The sequence below is a fragment of the Pelodiscus sinensis genome, unplaced genomic scaffold, assembly GCF_049634645.1.
Source record: "Pelodiscus sinensis isolate JC-2024 unplaced genomic scaffold, ASM4963464v1 ctg48, whole genome shotgun sequence".
NCBI classification, from domain to species: domain Eukaryota; kingdom Metazoa; phylum Chordata; order Testudines; family Trionychidae; genus Pelodiscus; species Pelodiscus sinensis.
Genome location: NW_027466011.1, coordinates 424082 through 448957, shown reverse-complemented (window position 1 = coordinate 448957; position 24876 = coordinate 424082). Strand labels below are relative to the sequence as shown.

Genomic DNA, 24876 nt, shown 5'->3' with positions numbered 1-24876 from the left:
TCTGATAGCTTTCTTTAATAGGATAACGAGTCTTGTGGGAAAGGGAGAAGCGGTGGTTGTAGTATACCTAGACTTTAGTAAGGCGTTTGATACGGTCTTGCATGATATTCTTATCAATAAATTAGGCAAATACAACTTAGATGGGGCTACTATAAGGTGGGTGCATAACTGGCTGGAGAACCATACTCAGAGAGTAGTTATTAATGGTTCACAATCCTGCTGGAAAGGTATAAGAAGTGGGGTTCCGCAGGGGTCTGTTTTGGGACCGGCTCTGTTCAATATCTTCATCAACGATTTAGATATTGGCATAGAAAGTACGCTTATTAAGTTTGCAGATGATACCAAGCTGGGAGGGGTTGTGACTAATCTGGAGGATAGGGTCATAATTCAAAATGATCTGGACAAATTGGAGAAATGGTCTGAGGTAAACAAGATGAAGTTTAATAAAGACAAATGCAAAGTGCTCCACTTAGGAAGGAACAATCAGATTCACACACACAGAATGGGAAGCGACTGTCTAGGAAGGAGTACAGCAGAAAGAGTCTAGGGGATATAGTGGACCACAAGCTGAATATGAGTCAGCAATGTGATGCTGTTGCAAGAAAAGCAAACATGGTTCTGGGCTGCATGAACAGGCGTGTTGTGAGATGACCCCAACAGGATGAATCTGGAACAGGATTGCTTCCCCATACACCTTGCAGAAAAGAGCTAAAATGGAGACATTTGGAGTAGTGCTTTGCCTGGCACTAATGGGCAACGCTGGATACATTTCCTAATATTTAATATTTACAGCTTTTCTAAATGCTTCTCTCAGTGAACTTTATATAATAAGTCTTTGCTCGAAAGACTTTACCATGTGTTTAGTAAACCAGCTCCATGCTATAAAACTTTCCAATTCCCCATTTTTCTTTCATGTTTTCTCTTTTATTTAATATTTTGATTTAAAGTAACTAAATGCTCATCTCTTTACCTGCCTTTATAATTTATCTGTACCAACTAAATTTAATTTAAAATAACTCAACTCTTTTAAATGCTCTTTTCTTCATCTACCCTTTTAAAGCTTTTTACATTTCTGCAAAGTAATCTTTTGTACCATGTGCTTAACGGTACCTTCAAAACAAACACAATAAAGTAATGATGTAATTAGTGACAGCGTAGTTTGTGGCAGAGAGAGACTTCATTTCTGTATTACAATGGTCTTACGCATCTGCAGCAAACTCCACTCTCACACAAAGCTGTGCCCAAACACCATATTTTCCTCTATTTCTAAAGCTTTTCTATATTTTTATTCTTTTAAAATTCCCACTTTAGTACAAGCTTACAGCATCACACTGCCCGTTAAAATGTGGCGAGGCAAGCAATCTCGGCCTTGCCCGCTCCGTTCAGCGCTGGCTTCTCTCCACCGGCATAGCCTGTTCCGCAGATAAAAGGCTCCAGGGATCACCCTGCCACTGAAAGTCCAGGTGCCCTATTGACAGGTAGGTTATGCCTGTTTCCCAGCAGCCCACAGGATGGGAAGCCCCCCAGGTGAGGGTCGGGAGGAGTCCGGGTGGTGGAAGGCCCAGGTCCTTGGCCCGTGGCAGCTGCCAGGATGTTTTGGTGACTTAAAGATCTGTCCCAAGGGGACCAAGCTGTCAGCCACTGGGAGGCGCTTTTGTCCAGTGTCAGTGTCACCGAGGGTCGCTCTGGTGCTTGGAGGTGACGGGTGGGTTTGTTCAGTGACGTGAGATCGCGATGCCCACTCACGGGCAATGGGACTGGGAGGCGCTTCTGTCCAGTGTCAGTGTCACCGAGGGTCGCTCTGGCGCTTGGAGGTGACGGGTGGGTTTGTTCAGTGACGTGCGATCGCGATGCCCACTCACGGGCAATGGGACTGGGAGGCGCTTCTGTCCAGTGTCAGTGTCACCGAGGGTCACTCTGGCGCTTGGAGGTGACGGGTGGGTTTGTTCAGTGACGTGCAATCGCGATGCCCACTCACGGGCAATGGGACTGGTGGCCCCAGGCCACTTTGGCAATGTAGGAACCCGCGCCCCAAAGCCCTGAGCTCGCCAGTTCTGGATAAATGGGATTTCTGGGGTTCAGAGAGCAGAGGCATCAGTGAAACCCAAGACGCCTCGTATGGACGGGGAGACTCTCTCGCTGCCCATAGAGCCCAGCAGTGGTAGATTGTTGACAGTGAGGTAGAGGCACCTTTGGGGTGTTAATTAACACAAACATTGCTTGCTAGTGTGACAGGTATGGCTAACAAGGCGCAGTGGGCCAAATTACCCCGGTGCAACAGTGAAGGGCAGAGACATCGGGGGGGTGAACCCCACGAGGCTTCTTCAGTACGGAGGGGACTCACGCTGACCTCAGCTCCCCTGTAAGGTAGTGCTCTGTGGACGGATAATTCAGACACCCAAGGCTATCTCAGCCCAGCACCCCCAGCACTAAAGGGACTTTCAGTAGGACTTGTGCTCCTAAATCCCTTAGGAACTTTTGCAAATCTTCCTCCCGGCTCCCATTAAAAGTTCAGAGAACAGAGAGAAGAAGCGCTGTTAACTATCCCTGTGGCAGCCTGTGGGGACAGGTCTCCTGGTCTGGAGGGGCCCTCGACTCTCCTGAGGTTCTAGAGAGAGGGTTGAAAAGCTCTTCTGTACTCGGCACAAGGACTTGCAGTCCCTGTCCCCACCCCGGGCTGAGCAAGAGTTTTCCTTCCCGAGGTAGGAGAGAAACTCTCTTCCGTCCCCCTGGCAAACGCTTTCAGAACCAGACCTCTGGGCAAGAGGAGGCAGGATGGTTTCTGGAGAGCGTGTCTGCACTGATCAGCGGGAGGGAAATACTTTCAAAAGCGCCTGCTGCTTTAGGAGATTGGGGTCATATTGGCCAAGGTGTTTAGGTGCTTAAAGACGCAAGAGCGATCAAGTGGGATTTGAACTTCCCCCACAGCGCTTGGGCCAACGGCCCGATTTCTGCTCTAGACTCAGCTAGGACAATAGAATTCGTCTGTCCATTCACTGCCGCCTCTCTGCGGGAGGTTTACTGCGGAGAGGGAACCCCCTATCGAGGGAGCAAGTGTCTGCCCGACAGTGCTACAGCACTTGCTGAGCCTCTGTTCCACAAGGACAAGTGCGGAGTCCTGTCCTTGCGAGGGAAGAATCCCGAGCAGTGGTACAGGCTGGGGACCCACTGGCCAAGCAGCAGTTCAGCAGACAAGGCCCTGGGGATTCCCGTGGGTGAGAAGCTGGACATGTCTCACCAGGGTGCCCTTGTAGCCACATTGGGGGGCATTAGGAGGAGCGTTGCCAGCAGATCTACAGAAGTGATTATTCCCCTTTCTTCAGCTCTGGGGAGGACACATCTGGGGGCTCTGTCTAGACTGGCAAGTTTTTCCGCAAAAGCAGCTGCTTGTGTGGAAAAACTTGCCAGCTGTCTCCACTGGCCGCTTGAATTTCCACAAGAACACTGACGAGCTCATGTAGAAATCAGGGCTTCTTGTGGAAATACGATGCTGCTCCCATTGGGGCAAAAGTCCTTTTGCGCAAAGGGGCCAGTGTAGACAGCTCAGATTTGTTTTGCGCAAAAACGCCCCGATCACAAAAATGGCGATTGGGTTTTTTTTGCGCAAAAGCGCGTCTAGATTGGCATGGAAGCTTTTCCGCCAAAAGCGCTTTTGTGGAAAAGAGTCTGTGCCAGTCTAGACACTCTTTTCCGTTAAAAGCATTTGCGGAAAATCCTGCCAGTCTAGACGTAGCCTGGAGTGTTGTGTCCAGTTCTGGGCCCCCCACTACAGAAAGGATGTGGACTCATTGGAGAGGGTCTAGCGGAGGCGACCAAAATGATTCGGGGGCAGAGCACATGACTTACAAGGAGAGGCTGAGGGATTTGGGCTTGTTTAGTCTGCAGAAGAGAAGAGTGAGGGGGGATTTGGTAGCAGCCTTCCACTTCCAGAAGGGGGGTTCCAGAGAGACTGGAGAGAGGCTGGTCTTGGGGGGAGCAGAACGAGGAGCAATGGTCTCAAGTTGCAGTGGGGGAGTCTAGGTTGGAAATTAGGAAAAACTATTTCCCTAGGCGGGTGGGGAAGCGCTGGGATGGGTTAAGGAGGGGGGGGGGGGTGGAATCTCCGTCCCTAGAGGTGGTTAAGTCTGGGCTTGACCAAGCCCTGGCTGGGATGGTTGAGTTGGGATTGGTCCTGTTTTGGGCTGGGTGTTGGACTTGATGCCTCCTGTGGCTTCTTCCAACCCTATGAGTCTATGAAAGCCCGTCCCTGACCGCTACTATGTCCGTATTGTCTGATGTTAGCAAAGCCTCCCCTTTGTTTGCAGGTCCCGGGGCGGCCCGGACAGCTGCTGCAGACATGGGGAAGGGCAACCAGAGCTGTGTGACTGAGATCGAGCTATTGGGATTCTCCGATTTCCGGGCACTGCAAGTCCCACTCTTCGTGCTGGTGCTCGCCTTCTATGTGTTTGCAGTGGTAGGGAACACACTGATCGTTCTGGTCACAGCGGCTCACCCGGCCCTCCACACCCCCATGTACTTCTTCCTCCGGAACCTGTCCTTCCTGGAGGTCTGCTACACCTCCGTCACCCTGCCCAAGCTGCTGGTGAACCTGCTCTCGGAGTCCCAGACCATCTCCTTCCTGGGTTGCGGGGCTCAGATGTGCTTCTTCCTGTTCTTCGGCATCACGGAGTGCTGCCTGCTCTCCGCCATGGCCTATGACCGCTACGTGGCCATCTGCTGCCCCTTGCAGTACGCCCTCATTGTGAACCAGCGGCTCTGTGCTCAGCTGGCGGGCGGTGCATGGACCATTGGTACCTTGGCAGCTTTCAGCCAAACTGTGTCAATATTTACAATGCCCTTCTGTGGGCCTAACAGAATCAGCCATTTCTTCTGTGACATCCTCCCTGTGTTGGGACTGGCCACCACCGACACCCACCAGTACGAAGCTGCCGTTACGATCCTCACGGTGCTTCTTATCCTGGTCCCGTTTTTGCTCATCCTCTTGTCCTACAGCCTGATCATCTCCACCATCCTGAAGATGCCCTCGGCTGAGGGCAGACACAAAGCCTTCTCCACCTGCTCCTCACACCTCCTCGTGGTTTCCCTCTTCTATGGTAGCGCAATTCTTATCTACATGCAGCCCACTTCGGTGCAATCCCAGGGCCATGACAGGTTCCTTTCCCTGGTATACACGGTGCTGACGCCAACATTTAACCCTGTTATTTACAGCCTGAGGAACAAGGAGATAAAAAGTGCTCTCAGGAAATCAACAGGCTGGAAGCTGTTCCCTCAGGCAACCTCTTTGGGTTGATGCTTGTGTGCTTGGCCAGATTTGGGAGTGGGGAAACAGTGTTGTCTTCCATGCAGCTTTGAGAAGTTGTAAAGTTCTCCAGGTCTCCTGGAGAGGCAGGGAAGTATGTAGCATTTGGATACATTCACAGGCTAAAAGTCATTGACCTCTCTGTACTTTTCATTGAGGATTTCTTCTTCCTGTGCCTGCATCATTCATGCATAATTTTCATAGAGAAACAGTAGAATATGCAAAATGTAAATGATCGATAGCTTGTGTGGGTGACTGAATACCATGCATTTCATAGCATAGCCAGCACAATGAGGGAAGTATGCAACGTGTCAAAGCTGTAAGACTGGACAATGCACAGATCCAGCAATGTGACAGATATAACATGGCAGGGCAGGGCATATGCTTACTCCTCTAGTGCTGTAAAATCAGGCACTTGCTGACCATGGCAAACCTCGGGAGGCAGTTAAACCCAGCATTGTAGGCATGATAAAGCCGGCAGTGTCAACCTTGGCAGAGTTTCAATGCCTTTCCGGGGCTGGGGGGGAGGGTCCATTGTATTGTTTTTGTATTATTAGCAGATTGGCAGTGAGGCTCGGGTCCTTAACTCAATTTTTTTTGGTAAAATAAAAGGAAAATGATCATGCTTCATCTCAATGATTGCATTTTTTTAAACAGTGTTATTTTTATGAAGTTATTTTTTGTCAGATTTCTTTAAAAAGGGATTGCTGAAATATTTCTGTTCAAGTTTTTTAGTACATTTTTTAAAACGGGAATTCCATCAAGTGTATTTTCTTCTTCATCCTTATAAACTGTTCTTATTTGCTAGGTTTTAATGAAAACTGGCTATAGTCTATTTGGTTTCCGATAACATTTTCTTCTAGTTTTCAGACCTAAAGCATTGAATTAGCTGTGCCATAACAGAGCACCCCTCCAGATTTCTCTCTTTGGTTTCTTTCGTGTAAGGTTTATGGAGAAGCAACCCTATTCCCGGGTCAGCCTATTTGCCTGGCTCATCTTTCACCATTCACTCAGTTATGTCAGTTTTGAGGATTCTGTCTCTTGCCGAGAGCCCCGCGAAAGGATTGTATTGGACAAATGTACCAGGCAGGAACAGGCCTTTGGCACCAAAGTGGTTCTCCTGGGAGCCTGGAGGCGAAGGTGACTGAATCCCCCACCTCTGGTTATGCACAAAGGCAGCCTTTAGAAGACGTACCTGAGGAGAGGTCCCTGCCCGGCCGTCCCCTTTTCCAAGCCTCTGGCTCAAAGGCCCAAGCCGTGTACAGGAGAAAGTGAAGCGCGAGGCAGCCGTGAGCTTGTAACCACCGAAGAAACCCTGTTGTGGGACTTGAAGGGCTCAGCCCTGCCAGAGCCCGAGGCCGGAGCCGGGGTGGGGCCTGGATTGTGGGATCAGCCCGTGTGCAGGCCCTTGGCTGTTTTGCTCTGCTTTCACCTTAGAAATCAATGTGCTTGCTCAGAAGTCGCAGGGCAGCAACGGTAACTGCGGCCCCTTCGTGGGCTTCGGAGCAAGAGCCCAGTTTGGAAATGGGCTGTCCGGCTCGCTGGAGCTCTCGCAGCGCTGGCAGAGCCGGGCAGGCTGGGAGCGACCCGGGCAGGAGGGAGAGGGACGTGGGAACCGGAGGGCGCCTTGCCAGCTTGGGCAGCCGCTTCTTCCAAAGTGCGGGGCTTTGCGGCTCCTTTTCCAAGTCTGGCTGCCGCGCGAGGCCGGGCCGGGCCGGGCCGGGCCGGCACCTCGTCTGGGAGAGCCCCGCTCCCCCGTGCCGGTACCTTGCTTTTCCGCATTGGACAGAGAGCAGACGAGCATTCCCAGGGGGCATGGGACCGTGGGCTGGGGTGCCCGCTCCGCCGGTCGGCCTCTGGAAGTTCCACTTGGACGAGGTCCCTGCTCCAGGACAGCCAGGAGTTCTCCGACGGGTCGCGTCCTTCCCAATTCCTTTTGTAGCCGGATTGTGACTCCTCTCGGGCCGGAGATCGCTGCCACCCTCCTGCCATGTGTCTGTGCCTGCCACGGGGAGGTGGCCAATGGTCCCTCTAATTGTTTCCCATCCGTGTGTGCCCTGAGGCATGCATGGACGTGCACCACCAACAGAAACAAATGTTGCCAGCTGGTGCTGGTGCTGGGCACCCTGCTAATCAGCTGGGTGGCATTCAACTCCCCTGGGCGGCTGCCCAAGCGCTCAACGTAAAGGGAGCACCGGCCGTGGGTCACACAAGCTCCCCCAAGGCCTCTGCAGGCCCTGTGGTCACTGTAGCTTAGTGACAGAATCAACAGCCCTTTGAGCATCTCCCTGGTGCGTCCAGTCCCTGGCCACCAGCCACTCACAGCACTCACTGATTGGCTGTCCCCAAAGGCCCCACGCCCCCAGCGTATGGGCCCGGTCCCAGATCCCTGCTGTGCCGAGCACTCGGCTGGGTCTGTCCTTTAATCAAGCGGCCGTTCATTGGCCAAAGTGCAGCGAGCCGAGCAGCAGCAAGTAGGGGTGCTGGAAAGAAATGCTTTGGAAGCCCGAACCTGTGCGCTAGAGACTCTCCGGTGCCGCCATGGCTGGCTGGGGATGCTTTGTTTCACGCTGTTGCTGGGGATGCAGGCCTGCGGTGTGTTCAGACCCTGGCTCGCCGGGCGGGGACTTTGCTGGGTGGACAGGCCCTGCTCTTAGGTGCGTCGCGACTACTGAGTTCTCACGTGGCACCCCCCCCCCGGCTTCTGAGCTTGGGCACCAGCGAGGAGGGCTTTGGTCTGTGTGCCAGAGGACCAGAAACCAGCCTGCTGCCCAGACGCCCCGTCAAGGCCTCTCAAACCGTCCTTGCTGCTTTTCTGTGGACGCTGCGCATAAACCCAGCACGCGGTTGGGTTTAAAGGGGGCCTGTGGGAGTTAGGAGCGTAAATCAGTGACTTCCAGAGGCACCCAACTCCCTTTGGCTTCTTTGAGACATGCCACGCCCAAAGCATCAGGTGTTTCTGAGAGTCTCTGCAAAGAAACGTGCCTGGTTATCAGAGGTGCTTGTGCTCCGGCCGTGCTGCCTGGTTGGTCAGCCGCCCCGGAGGCGCTGAAATCCCTGGCTGGGCCTCGCGGCTGCCCTGCCTAAGGGTGACGGGCGCAAAACAACCTCACGGGGCGAGTCAGGTCAAACAGCAGCCAGCAAAGCCCGGCCACCTGGCGTCGCACGTCCCGCCCGGCTCCTAGGAGCAGGCAGGCTCTGGCGTGAAACGGGCTCTGGTCACCAACCTGCCAGCACCGGGATGGCTTCCAGCACGCGGGGTAGCCAGCCCCGCTGAATTTCCCCAGGACCTAGACGACCCCCTGGGAGGGGGGTTTGAATAGCTGGGGTGTAACTAAGCAAAGACTCGACCTCACGGATACATCCCATGGGTGGCGGGGGCGCTGCAGTTAGGCCTCTGGGTCGCAACTGAAAACAAGGGTGATTGCAGCATGCCCCGGCCACACCCCTAGCTCCATGCAGTGAGCTTTCCGTGGCGGGGCTGGGCCAGCCCACTCATTTCTCCATGGGACCGCCCCGAGGTTCTGAGAGCAGCGACAGCCGGGATTGCACTGGCGTGGCTGAGCTCTCGGCAGCGTCCCGGCTCTCCCGCAGTGCACAGCCCCGGCGAGGCTGCTCCTGACTCAGCTGCCGTGGCCAGCAAGCTGTGCTGGAGGGGCAGTTACACCAGCTCTCCCCCTCCCGACTCAAACCTACGGCTTGTCCAGACTCTCCCGACAGAGCACGCAGAGTTTTATTTGCCTCGAGATGCACCGAGCCAGGAGCCCGAGTCCTACTGGATGGGGGGGGGCAGTCGGGGGCATGTTCCCTTCTGCCTGCCTTTCTTCTAGCCCCTGAAACTCCTCTCAGTATCCTGCCATTGGCGTTATTAGACCTGGCTTGTCCTGAAAGCCCAGCCGTGCACCCGGAGCACCCGGGGCCGTAATCCTCCCTTCACCGGCAGCGGCTGGAGGGCTGCCTCGATTTCCCTCCTGGAAACGCCAGGCCACTGGAGCTCAAGCTGGGCATGTCATTGGAGAAGCTCTGAGCCTTGGCAAACTCCCTACAGGAGGCGGGCGCCCTCCCTTGTCTCGTGTAGCCCAGAGGTTGGATTCCTCTTTGCCGCGTCGGAGGGCAGTGTCCCGACTTCCCATTCTGCCTGTGGGGAGAAGGGATCTGAGCAGCGGCTCCCCTCCCATGTGTGTGGGGGGGCTCCCTCCTTCTCGCCTGGATCTTGGGCCGTTCCGTTTGGGGGCCGCGGTGTGAGAGACTCGCACTGGCCTGGACCCGCACCCTGCGGAGCGCTGTCGGGCGGCCGGAGCCAGGGAGCTGCACAGATGATTAAAGCAAGAAGGCAAAGAGTTCACAGGGGGCAATTTGAATGGGCCCTGGGCATCCAAACCCGACACGTCTTAAAATCTTAACCCCAGTGTAAGTCCCAGCCAGCTGCTGCGCATCCCTGGGGCAGGGGCCCCGGCTGTGGTGCCTCCCGCTGGCGGAGCAGCCGGCCCACGGGGGTTGGGCTGTGCACCCCCAGGGGCTAGGCTGGGCAGCTGGCAGGTCAGTTCTGGTCACTGCCCGAGCGCGGCGGCGGGTCTGGGGAGAATGCAGCCGCTCCCCATGCGAACGGGGGGCTGCCACGTTCACCTTTCGGGCAGTCCAGAGTTAGCCGGGAAGGGCTGGAGCAGGGGAGTGCCGGGCCAGGGGTGGCCCTGCGTCCGGAGGCTGCAGGGGTCCTGAACGGAGCGTGAATGGCGGTGGTAGTTGTGAGAGGCTGCTCTCATTGGAGGGAGAGCTAAGAGGGCTGGGGGGGCCATTGTCTCTGGGCACCGGGGAGTCCTCAGCTGCTGGACCGTGTCCAATGGGGGTAGAGCCATCCGGGCCCCTAGGTGGAGGAGGGGGCCCTGCTCCCTGGCCTGGGTCAGAAGGGGAGAGGTGGGGTGGAGCCGTGCGCCTGCCCCAGGCAGCCCCCAGTGATTTATAGGGCCTGGGGCTCCGTCCGCCGCTACCCTTCTGGGACCACTGCCTTCTTTGCCTCCCACCCCTGGTGGCCTGCCTGTGTCCGCAGACAAACCGGAGAGAGTCCAGAGGCGAGCAAAGGGAGAGAGCCCTGCCCTGGGAGGGAAACGTTCGACCCGGGGGCCGGTCTGGTCCCGAGCCGGGAAGGCAGAGAGGAGCGGCTGCCAGGGAGCAAATAGGTTCCAGGCTGTTCTAAAGGGCGCAGGGGCCCATGGGTCCCTGGTCCCGCGGCAGGCAGGACAAGGAGCGAGGGGCGGAAGTGGTGAGATGTGAGCAAACCAGTGTCCCAGCGCCCAGGGCCACGACGCGCCGGACCAGGGGGTCCCTGGCGGCTTTGAGGAACAGCCTCTCGGGGCTGGCCGAGGGTTTAGCGGCCCTGCCTCAGCACTGTGGTTCTAACGCGTAACTCCCTGTGTGGGCGCGTCATGGGATTTGCAGATGGGCCGTGGTAGCTAGGCCCCCCTGAAATCAATAGACGCTCATGTGAAAAGCCCCGGGAGCTGCCTTACCTGTATCCCCAGGTACCAGCACTGCCCCGCAATCTGCCCTGGTAGCGTGTCCCCATGGGCAGCAAGCCCCTCGCTACTCTAGCCATGGGGACACACGCCGAAGACCAATGAGCAGTCCTGCGGCAACTTAGAGACTAACAAAAGTATCTCAGATCACGAGGGGAGGGGTTGCACCCCCTGCTACTTCGCAGATGACACTGAGCTGGGGGAGAGGTGGATACGCTGGAGGACAGGGACAGGGTCCAGAGTGACCAGGACAGATTGGAGGGTTGGGCCACAAGAAATCTGATGGGGTTCAACAAGGACAAGTGCAGAGTCCTGCCCTTGGGCGGAGGAACCCCAGGCATTGCTACAGGCTGGGGACCGACTGGCTACGGAGCCGTTCGGCAGAAAGGGACCTGGGGTTCCAGTGGGTGAGAAGCTGAGGATGAGTCCACAGATGAGCCATGAAGGCTAATGGCTCATGGGGGTGCATTAGGAAAAGCATTGCCGTCAGCTCTAGGGAAGTGATTATTCCCCTTTATTCGGCACCACACCTGGAGTATTGCACCCAGTTCTGGGCCTCCCACTACAAAAAGGTTGTGGATGCCTTGGAGGGCAACCAAACCGACCAGGGGCTGGAGCACGAGTTACAAGGAGAGGCTGAGGGATTTGGGCTTGTTCAGTCTGCAGAAGAGAGGAGTGAGGGGGATTTGAGAGCAGCCTGCAGGTCCCTGAAGGGGGGTTCCAAAGAGGATGGAGAGAGGCTGTTAATCAGGCAGCAACAGAGGTAACAACAACCTGCCCCCAACATGAAAGCAAACAGCACAGTGCTCCGTTAACCACAATGTACTAACCACAAAGGGAAAGCAGCTTCTTCCGCGTGCGGAGCTCTGCTAAGTCAACTTTCCATTGCGAGCGCGTGAAAGAACAGCCCCAACCTTGTGTCCAGAGGAAGAAACATTTCAGCCTTGCGAACAGTCTCCGTGTCCGAGGGGCTCGCAGCGGAGGTCCTGCTGTGGTTTCCATTTTTAAATCCCCGCTTTCTCTTTCCCCCTCCCCCTCCTTCGGGAGCCCACCAGCCGCGCAGCCATTGTCCGCAGGGCCTCGTTCACGTCCTTGTTGCGCAGGGCGTAGATCAGGGGGTTGAGCAGCGGGGTGACCAGGCTGTAGAGCAGGGAGAAGACTTTGTTGAGGTTCACGGCTGTGCTGACTGTGGGCACCATGTAGACAATGGCCAGGGCTCCGTAGAAGGTGCTGACCACGATCAGGTGGGAGGTGCAGGTGGAGAAGGCCTTCCGCCGCCCGGCGCGGGACGGGTTTTTTACGATGGCCGCCAAGATGAGCGCGTAGGACGTCAGGGTGAGCAGGAAGGGGATGAGGGTGGCGGTGCTGGAGAGCAGGAAGGCGGCCAAGGTGATGAGCCGGGTGTCGCTGCAGGAGAGCGTGACCAGGGGCAGGAAGTCGCAGAAGAAATGGTCGATTTCGTTGGGGCCGCAGAAGCGCAGCCTGTAAATCCAGGCCATGATGATGGGGTTGAAGAGGAAGCCGCCGAGCCAGGAGCAGGAGGCCAGCTCGACGCACACCCTCCCGTTCATGAGGGCCGTGTAGCGCAGCGGGTGGCAGATGGCCAGGTAGCGGTCGTAGGCCATCACCGTGAGCAGTAGGATCTCGGTGGCTGCCTGGGAGCCGAAGATATACAGCTGGGCGATGCAGCCGCCGAAGGAGATCACCACGCCCTTCTCGGCCAGGAGACCCTGCAGCATCCTGGGGACGAGGTTGGACGTGTACCAGATCTCCAGGCAGGACAAGTTCCCCAGGAAGAAATACATGGGGGTGTGCAGGCCTCGGTCCACCAGCACCGCCACGATGATCAGGGTGTTCCCCAGCACAGTGGTGAGGTACGTGAGCAGAACCAGCACAAAGGGGCCCATGCGGAACGGGTAGGGGATGTGGAAGCCCCGGAGGATGAATTCCGTCACGTGGCTTTGGTTCCCCCTCTCCGCGTCTGCCATGGGCGCGGCGTCTGGGGAAAGCACAGCGCAAATCAAGCACAGACCGAGCGATTCGGGGACCAGACCCGGCCGGTGTAATGCAGCCCTGCCTCAGTACATGGCTCTCGTCTCCCGACACCATGTACTGCAGGAACCGGAATGCCTCACTGCTCCTATTAGATCAGCCACCGAACGAGAGGAGCGACTGCCCATGGAAGTGGTGGCTGGGATTTTCCAAAACTGCCGAGGGGATTTGGGGCCAAGTTCCCATTAATTGAGTGTCAAAGTCTAGTAGGGTACTTTGAATATTCCCACCGAGATCACAGACTCCCAGGGCAGGCAGAGCCCTCAGGAGGCACCGAGTCCAGCCCCTGCCCAAAGCAGGACCAATCCCGACTCAACCATCCCAGCCAGGGCTTGGTCAGGCCTGGACTTAGAAACCTCTGGGAACGGAGATTCCACCCCCTCCCTAGGGAACCCAGGCCAGCGCCTCCCTGCCCTGTCACTGAAAGCACCGACGTTTACTCTGTGGGCATGTAGGAGAGAGGCGTGCAATTCCACGTCAGCTACAGAAATCCCACTTCTCAATCGCTGAGCATAATGTCCCATCCTGCGTCGGTGGCTCCGGGCCCCCAGACCTTTTTATTGGGTGCCAGCCACTTGTCAGAGAATTGTTGTTAACGGTTCTAAATCCTGCTGGAAAGGGATAACAAGTGGAGTTCCGCAAGGGTCTGTTTTGGGACCCGTACTGTTCAATATCTTCATCAATGATGTAGATATTGGGATAGAGAGTACGCTTATTAAGTTTGCAGATGATACCAAACTGGGTGGGGTTGCAACTTCTTTGGAGGATAGGGACATAATTCAAAATGACCTTAGCAAGTTAGAGAAATGGTCAGAGGTAAACAGGATGAGGTTTAATAAAGAGAAATGCAAAGTGCTCCACTTAGGAAGGAACAATCAGTTCCATACATACAAGATGGGAAGCGACTGTCTAGGAAGGAGCATGGCGGAAAGGGATCTAGGGGTCATAGTGGACCACAAGTTGAATATGAGTCAACAGTGTGATGCTGTTGCAAAAAAAGCAAATATGATTCTAGGTTGTATCAACAGGTGTGTTGTAAGCAAAACTCGTGAAGTCATTCTGCCGCTCTACTCTGCACTAGTTAGGCCTCAGCTGGAGTACTGTGTCCAGTTCTGGGCGCCACATTTCAAGAAAGATGTGGAGAAATTGGAAAGGGTACAGAGAAGAGCGACAAGAATGATTAAAGGTTTAGAGAACATGACCTATGAAGCCAGGCTTCATGAACTGGGCTTGTTTAGTTTGGAAAAAAGAAGATTAAGGGGGGACATGATAGCGGTTTTCAAATATCTAAAAGGGTGTCATAAGGAGGAAGGCGAAAATTTGTTCCTCTTGGTTTCTGAGGACAGGACAAGGAGTAATGGGCTTAAAGTGCAGCAGGGGAAGTTTAGATTGGACATTAGGAAAAAATTCCTAACTGTCAGGGTGGTCAAATATTGGAATAAATTGCCAAGGGAGGTGGTGGAATCTCCCTCTCTGGAGATATTTAAGAACAGGTTAGATAGACATCTGTCAGGGATGGTGTAGGTGGAGCTTGGTCCTGCCTTGAGGGCGGGGGGCTGGACTCGATGACCTCTCGAGGTCCCTTCCAGTCCTATGATTCTATGATTCTATGCAAGCATAGAATTTGAACCCTCGACATTTCTCCTCATCTTAGACAAAACATTTGGGGCCAGGGTTCCAACGGTCCTTAGGCACCTACGTGGCGAAGGGGGCATGGTATTCGCTCTGTTCACTGTTTTGTTGTGATGCAATTTCTACTGTCCGGTGGAATCCCCGTGTGTGCGCCTCAGTTTCCCTGGGCACTGCACCAATACCTAGCTGGCAATGGGAATTTCAGGTGTGACTCTCTCTGAGGGGGGCTGCCCCAGGCCCTGTACATACCCAATGGCCCAGGCTCTCTGTAACATGAGCCTGGGAGGGGGAGCGACCAGGTAGCTCCTTTTGCCCCAGAAGCTGGGCAGTGGAGGAGGCAGGGCTGTGTGGGGGAGACTCAGCTGGCTCAGGATACAGGGAGGGGGCCTTGGCTCTGGGCCCCTCTCCCCAAGCTAGGCTGTACTGGCTGCTCCTGGTCCCCGTGCTGACCAGTCTGTGCTACGCTGGGTCCCTGGGACCCAATATCCCTCCTGTTCTCCCCATTGGCTGAGTCTCCCATCTGGCTGGGGGGGGGGGGGGGGGCAGGGCCCGGTGGCTCCCCACCCCTCGGTGACAACCTAATGATGCAAATAGTTTCCTTTTGGGATTGGAAATGACACTGAAGCAGTTAAAGCGCCTAACTCCCATTGGAATCAATGTTTCCCATGTTGACGGAGGCGCTTGTTGTAACAGGCACCAGAGGAGCTTGGTGCAGTGGGGCTGATCCATGGGGCACAGGGTCTGTCGGAAGGGCAGAGCGGGTCCCGCTGCTGGGGGAGGGGCGGTGCAGGGGAGAGAAAGCCCCGAGTCAAACAGCATCAAACTCTCCCATGGGCCAAACTGTTCCCTGGCCAGGAGCTCCCGGCTCGGAGCCCAGAGCGTGGCCGCAGGGCCTGTCAGCCCCCGCCCAGCCCAGCCCAGAGAGCCCGAGTGACAGTCTAGACGCAGCCAACCCGTAGAAATGCATGGAGGATCCATGGAGGATCGGTCCATCAGTTAGCCCGGCTGAGCAAAGATGGTGTCCCTGGCCTGTTTGTCAGGGGCTGGGAATGGGCGACAGGGGAGGGGTCACTGGATGATTCCCTGTTCTGTTCCCTCCCTCTGGGGCACCTGGCACTGGCCACAGTGGGCAGCCAGGACACTCGGCTGGACGGGCCTTTGCTCTGACCCGTCTGTGTTCTTATCAACGCTTACCTCTCAATTAGAAGGCACTTGGTTGAAAATCTGCTCTGGGTGAGATGATGGGGCAGCACCTAATGCTGGTGGAGGGCTGATACGGATTCTCTGTAGGAGAGAAATACAGTCGTGTCAGAGGCATGAAGGGCGTGTTCTCCTCAGTGGCCTGGAGAGTGGGGCAATGTTGAAAGGACCCAGGGACCGCATTTTCAAAGATATTTAGGAGCCCAGGGGTTGAGAGGGGCCCTTGGCAGTAGAGCCCCTCTGCAGTTGTGTCGTGCGAAGAGAAAGGATGACGCGCAGGCACAGCCGTGAGGAACAAAGCCCTCACACCCTGGCGATGTAACTACAACTGAAACGACTGTGACACCACAACTGCGAGGACCGAGGGAGCCTGGTTCTACTGAACTTTGTTCTGAGGGTGACAGATTTCTCCCCCTCCTCCCGAGAGACAGCTTTCCTTAATCTCTGCGCTTAGTCCATACTTGGGCTCTGCGCCGCTTCCTCTGGTGTCCATTGCCAGACGCCCTGTGACGTCAGCATTTTCTCTAGTTCACGAGAATGCGTTCTGAGCCAGATACGGATCTCACAGCGCTGTAGCTTCCCGGACGCAGAGGGCGGTGGCATGACAGAAGAGGGAGGCAGCAGCATGGGTCCGTAGCTGGGGGAAGTCAGTGCAGTTCTTGTGAAATCAATGGGGTTATGCTAATTGACACCACCTGAGGAGCTAGACATGGGGGTAGCATGCTGTTATAATCATCGTGGTAACAATGGGAATATGAGCATCATGAAGTCATAGAACATTAGAAATTGAAGGGACCTTGAGAGGCATCAAGTCCAGTCCCCTGCCCTCACTGCAGGACAAGCACCATCTAGCCCATCCCTGACAGGTGTGTGTCCAACCTGCTCTTCAATATCTCCAGAGATGGGGATTCCACAACCTCCCAGGCAACTTATTCCAGTGCTTAACCCCCCTGACAGGCAGGAAGTTTTCCTAATGTCCAACCTAAACCTCCCTGCAATTTAAGCCCATTGCTTTTTGTCCCATCCTCAGAGGCCAAGGAGAACAATTTTTCTCCCTCCTCCCTGTGACACCCTTTTGGATACTTGAAAATTGCAACCATGTCCCCTCTTAGCCTTCTCCTTTCCAAACTAAACAAACCCAATTCCTTCAGTTGTCCCTCCTAGCTCCTGTTCTCTAGACCTGTCATCATTCTTGTTGCTCTTCTCTGGACCCTCTCCAATTTCTCCACATCTTTCTTGAAATGTGGTGCCCAGAACTGGACACAATACTCCAACTGAGGCCTAATCAGCGCAGAGTAGAGCAGAAGAATGACTCCTCGTGTCTTGCTCACAGCATCATGTTGCTTTTTTTGCAACATCACCACACTTTTGACTCATATTCAGCTTGTGGTGCACTCTGACCCCTACATTCCTTTCTGCCATACTCCTTCCTAGACAGTCGCTTCCCATTCTGTGTGTGAGAGACGGATTGTTCCTTCCTAAGTGGAGCACTTTGCATTTGTCCTCATTGAATGTCATCCTATTTATCTCAGATAATTTCTCTAGTTTGTCCAGATCAGTTTGAATTAGAATCATAGAACCACAGAGCTGGAAGAGACCTCAGAAGGTCAAGTCCAGCCACCTGCGCTAGGCAGGACCAATCCCAGCTAAATCAACCCGGCCAGGGCTGTGTCAGGCCAAGACTTAAACACCTCTAGGGATGGAGACTCCACTACTTCCCTAGGTAACCCATTCCAGTGCTTCACCACCCTCCTAGTGAAATAGTTTTTCCTAATATCCAACCTGCAACTTGAGCCCATTGCTCCTTGTTCTGCATCCATCACTACTGAGAACAGCCTCTCTCCAGCCTGTTTGGAACCTCACTGCAGGTAGTTGAAGGCTGCTACCAAATCCCTCCTCACTCTTCTCTTCTGCAGGCTAAACAGACCCAAGTCCCTCAGCCTCTCCTCGTAGGTCATGTGCTCCAGCCCCCTAATCAGTTTGGTTGCCCTCCGCTGGACCCTCTCCAAAGCATCCGTATCCTTCCTGTAATTGGGGGGTCCAGAACTGGATACAATACTCCAGATGTGGCCTCACCAGAGCCAAGTAAAGAGGAATAATCACTTCCCTGGATCTGCTGGCAATGCTCCTCTTAATGCAACCTAATATGCCATTAGCCTTCTTGGCTACAAGGGTGCCCTGTTGACCCATCTTCTCATCCACTGTAACCCCCAGGGCCTTTTCTACAGAACTGCTACTTAGCCAGTCGGTCCCCAGCCTGTACCAATGTTTGGGATTCTTCCGTCCCAAGTGCAGGACTCTACACTTGTCTTTGTTGAACCTCATCAGATTTCTTGTGGCCCAACCCTCCGATTTGTCTAAGTCACTCTGGACCCTCTCCCTGCCCTCCAGCGTATCTACCTCTCCCCCAGCTTATTGTCATCTGCAAACTTGCTGACCCTCTCCTCCAAAGCACTTGCAACCCTTTCCAGCTTGGTATCATCAGCAAACTTAATACGTGTCCTCTCTATGCCAATATCTAATATATGTAAATCTATAACAATATCTAGGATGGCATCTATGCTAAGAGGAGAATGCCCCCCGGTGCATTAGGCACTTTCCTAAGAGGACAATTCCTGCTTTGAGGAGCTCCCAGTTTAAGGACAGACAAGTAGCAGAGGTCAGGTGAAGGTGAGTTACACACACACACTCATGGATGTATCTTTCACAGCTAGATTCGGCAACCCAGAGTGACAGGGCTAGGGGTGGAGAGGGGCTCTCATGGGGTGAGGGTGGACAATGGATAGGTGGCTGTGTGGAAGATGGCAGAGGGGTGGCTGGGTGAGAATCCGGCAAGAGGGCGGGTGAGGCTGGTTCTGTTAGTGGCGGGTCGGGGGCCGAGAGGAAGAGATAACCAAGGGGCGGGGGACATAGAACTATGTAGAGCTTGGAAGTCCGTGACAAGAAGCAACACTGGTAGGAAGGGCTCTAGAGGGATTGCGTGACCAAAGGGATGAGAAAGGAAGAGGCGTTTCTGGGGCCAGCCTGCGTCTGGGAAGCCGGAGAAGAAAATGCTGCAGGGAGCCAGGATGAAGTTCTACTCCTGAAGTGAAGGTCAGAACCGGGGCCTGTTGCAATGCAGGAAATTGGCTATTTTGCACTGGCTCCTCACTTGGACAATTGCACGTCAGACTCTCCAAGGAATCCTGCGGCGTTTCCAAGCCTTAAGGCTGGGGGAAAGCCAGGCACTCGACATGCAGGGATCCCCCATTACAGGGTCCCTTTCGAAAGCAGCCAGCATTGTAGAACTGTGTCTCTTGCCAGCTGCCACCGTTCCCTCCTGGCCTGTCTCACATGGCGCATTATAGAGACCAGAGTAAACAGCAGGCACTTACCTGGCCAGTCTCAGGCAGGCTCAGGGTACTGGCATCTTTGCCACCGCTGTCCTGTCCCTGTTCGGTTCAGAAACAGAAGGAAATGCACAAGAGAACAAGCCAGGCGTGCAGGCTGGTAGCCAGGCTTTTAAGGAGCTCTACTTTCACCAAGCAGCCAGGTCCCATTGAAATCAGAGCAAGCCCCGGGCTCTAGAACCGAAACACATTGCACGCTTTGCTAGCCGCCCTACCTGCAGGTGGACTAGACGTCTAACCGCGGGTGTGCAGCTGGCTCGTGTTCTGACCACACGGACGGTTTGCAAGGGATGCTCTTTATACGTGAAATCACGGCATTGGAGAGGAGAGTCCCTGGGCTGCTCGGCGCGCTGGATCTCAAATGGGCTCATTAAATTCATGGCCTGTCTCCTGGGAATTGGAAAGAATCCTTCCTAGTTGTATTGACAGCTAATGTTTGTTAAGCACTTGCACGTTCTCTCTGTTTTCCAAGCCTTGTCCATCACAGAAACAGCCCAGCGTTTAACGTCACTTGGGGCCAAACGGAGCCCTTCTCTACACACACAGATGCAGCATTTTAATTAAACCGGTTTAGTCTGACTGGTGCAAACCCCAGTGTGGACACCCTTCCTGTAGGCTATGAGTGGCTGATTCACACAATGACTCCAATTCGTCTGATGAAGTGGGTTTTACCCAGGAAAGCTCACGATAAATTGTAAGGGAAGAAGGCTTATTAGCAAATCAACTCTGACCTCCTGCAGACTAGATCAACGGACCGCGACCAGTTGATTCCCTCACCAAGCCGTGCATTTCATACAAACTAGAGCGTATCCATTAGAAAGGCATGAAACTGGTCTTGCGGCAAAGACTCCAAGTGATGGGGAGTTTGCCACATCACTAGGGAAGTGGTTCCAATAATTAATTATGCTCTCTGGTAAAATACAACTGCCTGATTGTAAGAACCTGAAGCAACATCAGTAGCATCGTCTATTGGCTAATCTAGGGCTTGTCTGTAGTGGGAGAAACGTTGGCAGGATGGGGGTAACTTTCAGGGGAAAGTTCTGATTTTGACGAGTCAGAATTTTATGACTGGAACATTTTTTTACAGAGAAGTTGTGGATCGGCTCTACCTGTAGCCTTCTCTTGGATAAAGGAAACATGGAGCTTCTTAAACCTCTTCCTCAAAGGCAGGTTTTCCAGCTTTGAAATATTCTCCTAGCTCTTGTCTGAGCCTCTCCCATTTTTTAGCTTACATGTGTTCCTGACTGACATAAACAAAGCCAAAACAAGCCTCTTTTTAAAAGAAAACAAGCGTCCACAAATGGGGTTCTGTGCTACTTGAAATAAAGTCAGAATAGATTTCCAGGCCCTATATGTAGACAAGTTCTGATGTAGTTAAACGGCTGAGAATCCTTGGATGGAGAAGGCCTTTTCTACACTTCGAAGGGGATGCCACTCTAGCTGTGGACTCAGTTAAACGTGAAGAAGCCAATGACTAAAATTCTTGAAGCTGCGTAGGGGATTTAGAAGCCCTTTCTCAACACTGAAGGGTATTGGGTCTTGCAGATCTCACAGCAGCCTCTGAAAATCTTGGCCTTCTGCGTCTACGGGATGGTGCACCACAAGAAAATAGTGGAATATCATCTATGAGACGTTGGAAATACTTCTGTTTCCCTGTATTTCACGCAGTATCAACATCTTATTCCTCACCACGTCACAACAGGCTGTGATCTGTACAGCTGGTCGGAATGTGTTCTTGTTTTGGAAAAGTTTGACCAATTGTTTTTCAATTTTCAACAGTCAAAAATCCAAAAAAAAAAAATCATCTGAACATTGAACACTCTGACCCAAACTTGCTGAAAATGAAAACACTTTCAGATAAAAACTGCCATCCTCTACAATTTTTTGTTGGGGAGAGGGACAGTGCACCCCCATATTTTTATGGAATATGTTTTGAATGAACATAAGAACAGCCAGACTGGGTCAGACCAAAGGTCCATCTAGTCCAATGTCCTGCGGCCCGCAGTGGCCAATGCCAGGTGCCCCAGAGGGAATGAACAGAAGAGGGAATAGGCAAGTGATCCCTCCCCTGCGAATATGTATAACAACTATGTTTTATGCAAAACAGAGCAAGCAGCCTATTATTGAAGAGCTTGTGATCCCCGGGATGTGTGTATTCTGTGTGAGCATGTGTCACTCTTGTATGGGATGTTAGAAATATAAAGTGTAATTGTGTTTATTAATCTAGGTCTTCTAGTGAAAGCCGTTCGTGCTAGTCAGTGAACGTAATGGCCCAGTGCTCAAGATCTGTGAATAGTCTTGTGTTTCCTGTAGGACTAAGCTGTGGTTGGTCCTACAAAGACATGTGACCATGCCACCTGGTGCTGGAATCCATCTTGAATTAGGTATTTTTCCATTGGGGTCAGGGGCCAGGGACACAAAGATTTCCCACCCTGGAGAAATTCTGTTTAATGAATGGGAAGCAAACACACCAACTAGTCATGGGCCATCAGACCTCTGGCCCCACTAGAGCCACCAGGAAGCAGAGCTGCACCCTCTACCCCAAGCTCCCAGGCAGAGCCCCCCCCCCCCCACAAGACCCCAGGCAGCGCCCCCACCCCAAACTCTCAGAAAGCGCCCTAACTATTCTCCTGAGAGACAAGGATCCAGGTTCAAATCTTTTCTCTGCACCGGGGCATTGAGTTCTGGCCTCCCACATCGCAGGTGGCCCTCAGCCAGGGGAACATGTACCTTGAGGGGTACGCAGAGGTCAGCCCATGGGGTCAGCCAGAGGTCTGCCTAGTTTTGTGACAGACTGTACTGCTCTATGCTGGGATGTCCACGCGGTATTTATACTCCACTTGGCTGGCTTTACAGTTGGGTGGTAAAAACGCAAAAGGAGCCATTTCCCAGGGAGCGTGCTGTACGGTGTACCATGCACGTCTGGTTGTGTAAGCAAGTCACTTTCAAGTGCGGTGAGGCTGGGGTACGCAGGGCACATTGGACTCCTGAACGGGTTACAGGCGTCTGGAGGGGTACAGGCGTCTGGAGGGGTACAGGCGTCTGGAGGGGCGCTGAGCCGAGGGCCTAACCAACAGGAGAAAGGTTCGCGGGAACCTGCTCCTGTGAGTGGTGCCCAAGTCCCTTTGTGACCCCGAACTGGAAACAACCAACCTGGGGCCGACACTAGCCAGCCAGCTCCTTCCCTCGTCCCGCAGGGTTCGGGGCTGAATGGAACTAGATGCTCGTTGAACGACTCGGGACACAGACTCAGGACAAAAGCTTTCTAACCGCAGAAGCACAAATTGTGCACAGCACCTGCCGAAATGGACAAAGCCACGAGCCCGGACCCCGACTCTAGTCAGCTTCCAAGCAGCATTTCTCGTTCTTGGCTGGGTGCAGCTTTCTGTGATTTTGTCACACGTGTGTGTCTAGAGAAATCAACATGCACCGATACGTGTGTACTAAAATACAATGCTACCAACCCGACTGACGCTACACTGTGCAAAGCAGGCACCACGCTGGGGATGTACCTTTGGAGGACATGTTGTTTTAACAAGTGAAACTGCGCTGCTGAAGTCAATGGGAGTTTTGCCATTTATTTCAGCAGAGTCGGGAGTGAGGGTTTCCTGTAAGCTGGGCACTTGAGCAACTGCTCACGAGAGCTGCCACCCAGCTGATTAGCAGAGCCCCACAGCTAGGTTTGTGTTTCTACTGGTGGTGCACATCCACACATACCTTACTGCACAACAAAATTTATTCTTCACATGAAAAATCTGCACATGAATGGAAAAGATGAGAGGGAACATCACCCAATGATGCTGACCCAGGAGAAATCTGGACTATCATACTATCAGGGTAGCAACCCCTTCACCATCCTACACGTCACCACTAGCTGTTCTGAAGAACTGATCACACTACACCCAACATTAAAGTCAGTTTCCCACGGACAGTACATTTTCTAGTTCAATGACCTCACACTCTTGAGAAATCCACATTTGCCGACTGCCTTTCTCAGGGCCTTTTTCACCTCCGCGTTCCTCAGGCTGTAGATGAGTGGGTTGACCAGGGGGGTCAGAACAGTGTAGAAGACAGAGAACACTTTGTTCAGGTCTCGCAGTATTGGAGTTTTGGGGAGGAGATACACAATCATCAGGGTCCCATAGAACATGGTCACCACGACGAGGTGGGAGGAGCAGGTGGAAAAGGCCTTTTTCCGCCCCGTGGTGGACGGGATGCTCAGGATGGAGGTGATAATGCAAATGTAAGATGTCACCGTTAGTAGAGATGGGGGCAGAGAACATAACCCAGACAGGGCAACACCCAAAAACTCTATCAGGCGGGTGTCGCTGCAGGAGAGGCTTAGCACGGGGGAGAAATCACAAAAGAAATGATCAATCTTACCGGGGCCACAGAAAGGCAGTTGAGACATCAAAGATGCAGTCACGGTCACAGGCAAAAGGCCATTGATCCAAGACCCAGCTACTAGCAGGAGACAGATCCTGCCATTCATACGGGCGCCGTAGTGCAGGGGCTTGCATATGGCTAAATACCGGTCGTAGGACATGACGGCTAAGAGGTAGCATTCCGTGGCGCTAAAGACACCGAAGAAATAATATTGCACAAGGCAGCCGCAGATGGAAACGGTCTTGTCCCCCGTCAGGAGTCCGGCCAGCAGCCGGGGCAGGAGGGTGGAGGAGTAGCAGGTCTCCAGGCAGGACAGGTTCCCCAGGAAGAAGTACATGGGGGTGTGGAGATGCTGCTCAGCCACAACCAGGGCTACGATGAGGAGGTTCCCGGCCATGGTCAGAACGTAGATTGCTGAAAAAAGAAGGAAGAGAAGAATTTGCAGCTCCGGGAGATCCCCGAATCCCAGCAGGACGAACTCTGTGACGGTTTTATTGCTCCAGTCTGCACTGGCCATGGGTAGTGCCCAGAGAGAACCCAGCATCCCTGGAAGAGAACACGAAAGAGAGATTTAAAGAGAAATGTCCCCTAACTTCTTTTCCTGCTGGCTCTGATGACTGGGAAAGCGACTCACACTGTACGTGGACACGCGGCTCCGTGTCTGCAGCAGGCTTTTGGTCTTCACAAACAGTAGCTCAAAGCAACCGGCACTCTCTCCAGACACTGTTTTCATGACACGAAACAGACTCCTGGAACCCTAGAACTGGCAGGGACCTCGCGAGGTCATCCGGTCCAGTCCCCTGCCCTCCCGGCAGTACCAGCACCATCTAGACCATCGTCTGTCCAACCTGCTCTTCAATATCTCCAGAGATGGGGATTCCACAACTCTCCTGGGCAATTCAGTCCAGTGTTTCACCCCCTGACAGTTTGAAAGTTTTTTCCTAATATCCAACCTAAACCCCCCTTGCTGCAGTTTCATCCCATTGCTTCTTGTCCTGTCACCAGAGATTAAGGAGAACAATTTTTCTCCCTTCTCCTGGTAATAACCTTTCAATCTTCCCTCATAGGTCTAAGAATTTTTGTTGCTTTTTTCTGGACATTCCCCACTTTGTCCACATCTTTCCTGAAATGCGGTGCCCAGAACTGGACACAAGCCTCCAGCTGAGGTCTAACCAGTGCAGAGCAGAGCAGAAGAATGACCTCTCGTGTCTTGCTCACAACACTCCTGTTAATGCAGCTCAGAATCTCGTTTGCTTTTTTTGCAATGGTGTTATACAGTTGACTCATATTTAACTTGTGGTCCACTATGACCCGAGATCCCTTCCTTCCGTTCTCCTTCCCAGACAGTCGCTTCCCATTCTGTATGTGTGAAACGGATTGTGCCTTCCTAAATGGAGCACTTTGC

At 53.5% G+C, this 24876-nt stretch overlaps 3 protein-coding genes across 3 annotated transcripts; 1 reads left to right on the top strand and 2 right to left on the bottom strand.

Moving 5' to 3' along the window:
* The first annotated feature begins 4336 nt into the window (after positions 1 to 4336).
* LOC102452587 (olfactory receptor 10A7-like) lies at positions 4337 to 5290 on the top strand. The gene has a single exon (XM_006130626.2). The coding sequence runs from the start codon at positions 4337 to 4339 to the stop codon at positions 5288 to 5290; it is 954 nt and encodes a 317-aa protein (XP_006130688.2).
* A 6526-nt stretch (positions 5291 to 11816) lies between these two features.
* Positions 11817 to 12800, bottom strand: LOC102452331 (olfactory receptor 11A1-like). The gene has a single exon (XM_006130625.2). It carries the CDS (start codon positions 12798 to 12800, stop codon positions 11817 to 11819), a length of 984 nt encoding a protein of 327 aa, XP_006130687.2.
* A 10225-nt stretch (positions 12801 to 23025) lies between these two features.
* On the bottom strand, positions 23026 to 23988 carry LOC102452084 (olfactory receptor 11A1-like). Its single transcript, XM_006130624.2, has one exon. It carries the CDS (start codon positions 23986 to 23988, stop codon positions 23026 to 23028), a length of 963 nt encoding a protein of 320 aa, XP_006130686.2.
* Positions 23989 to 24876: the final 888 nt, after the last annotated feature.

Bases quoted from the DNA above. Each gene is read 5' to 3' on its own strand.
- LOC102452084 (XM_006130624.2), bottom strand. From the start codon at position 23,988: ATGGCCAGTGCAGACTGGAGCAATAAAACCGTCACAGAGTTCGTCCTG.
- LOC102452587 (XM_006130626.2), top strand. From the start codon at position 4,337: ATGGGGAAGGGCAACCAGAGCTGTGTGACTGAGATCGAGCTATTGGGA.
- LOC102452331 (XM_006130625.2), bottom strand. From the start codon at position 12,800: ATGGCAGACGCGGAGAGGGGGAACCAAAGCCACGTGACGGAATTCATC.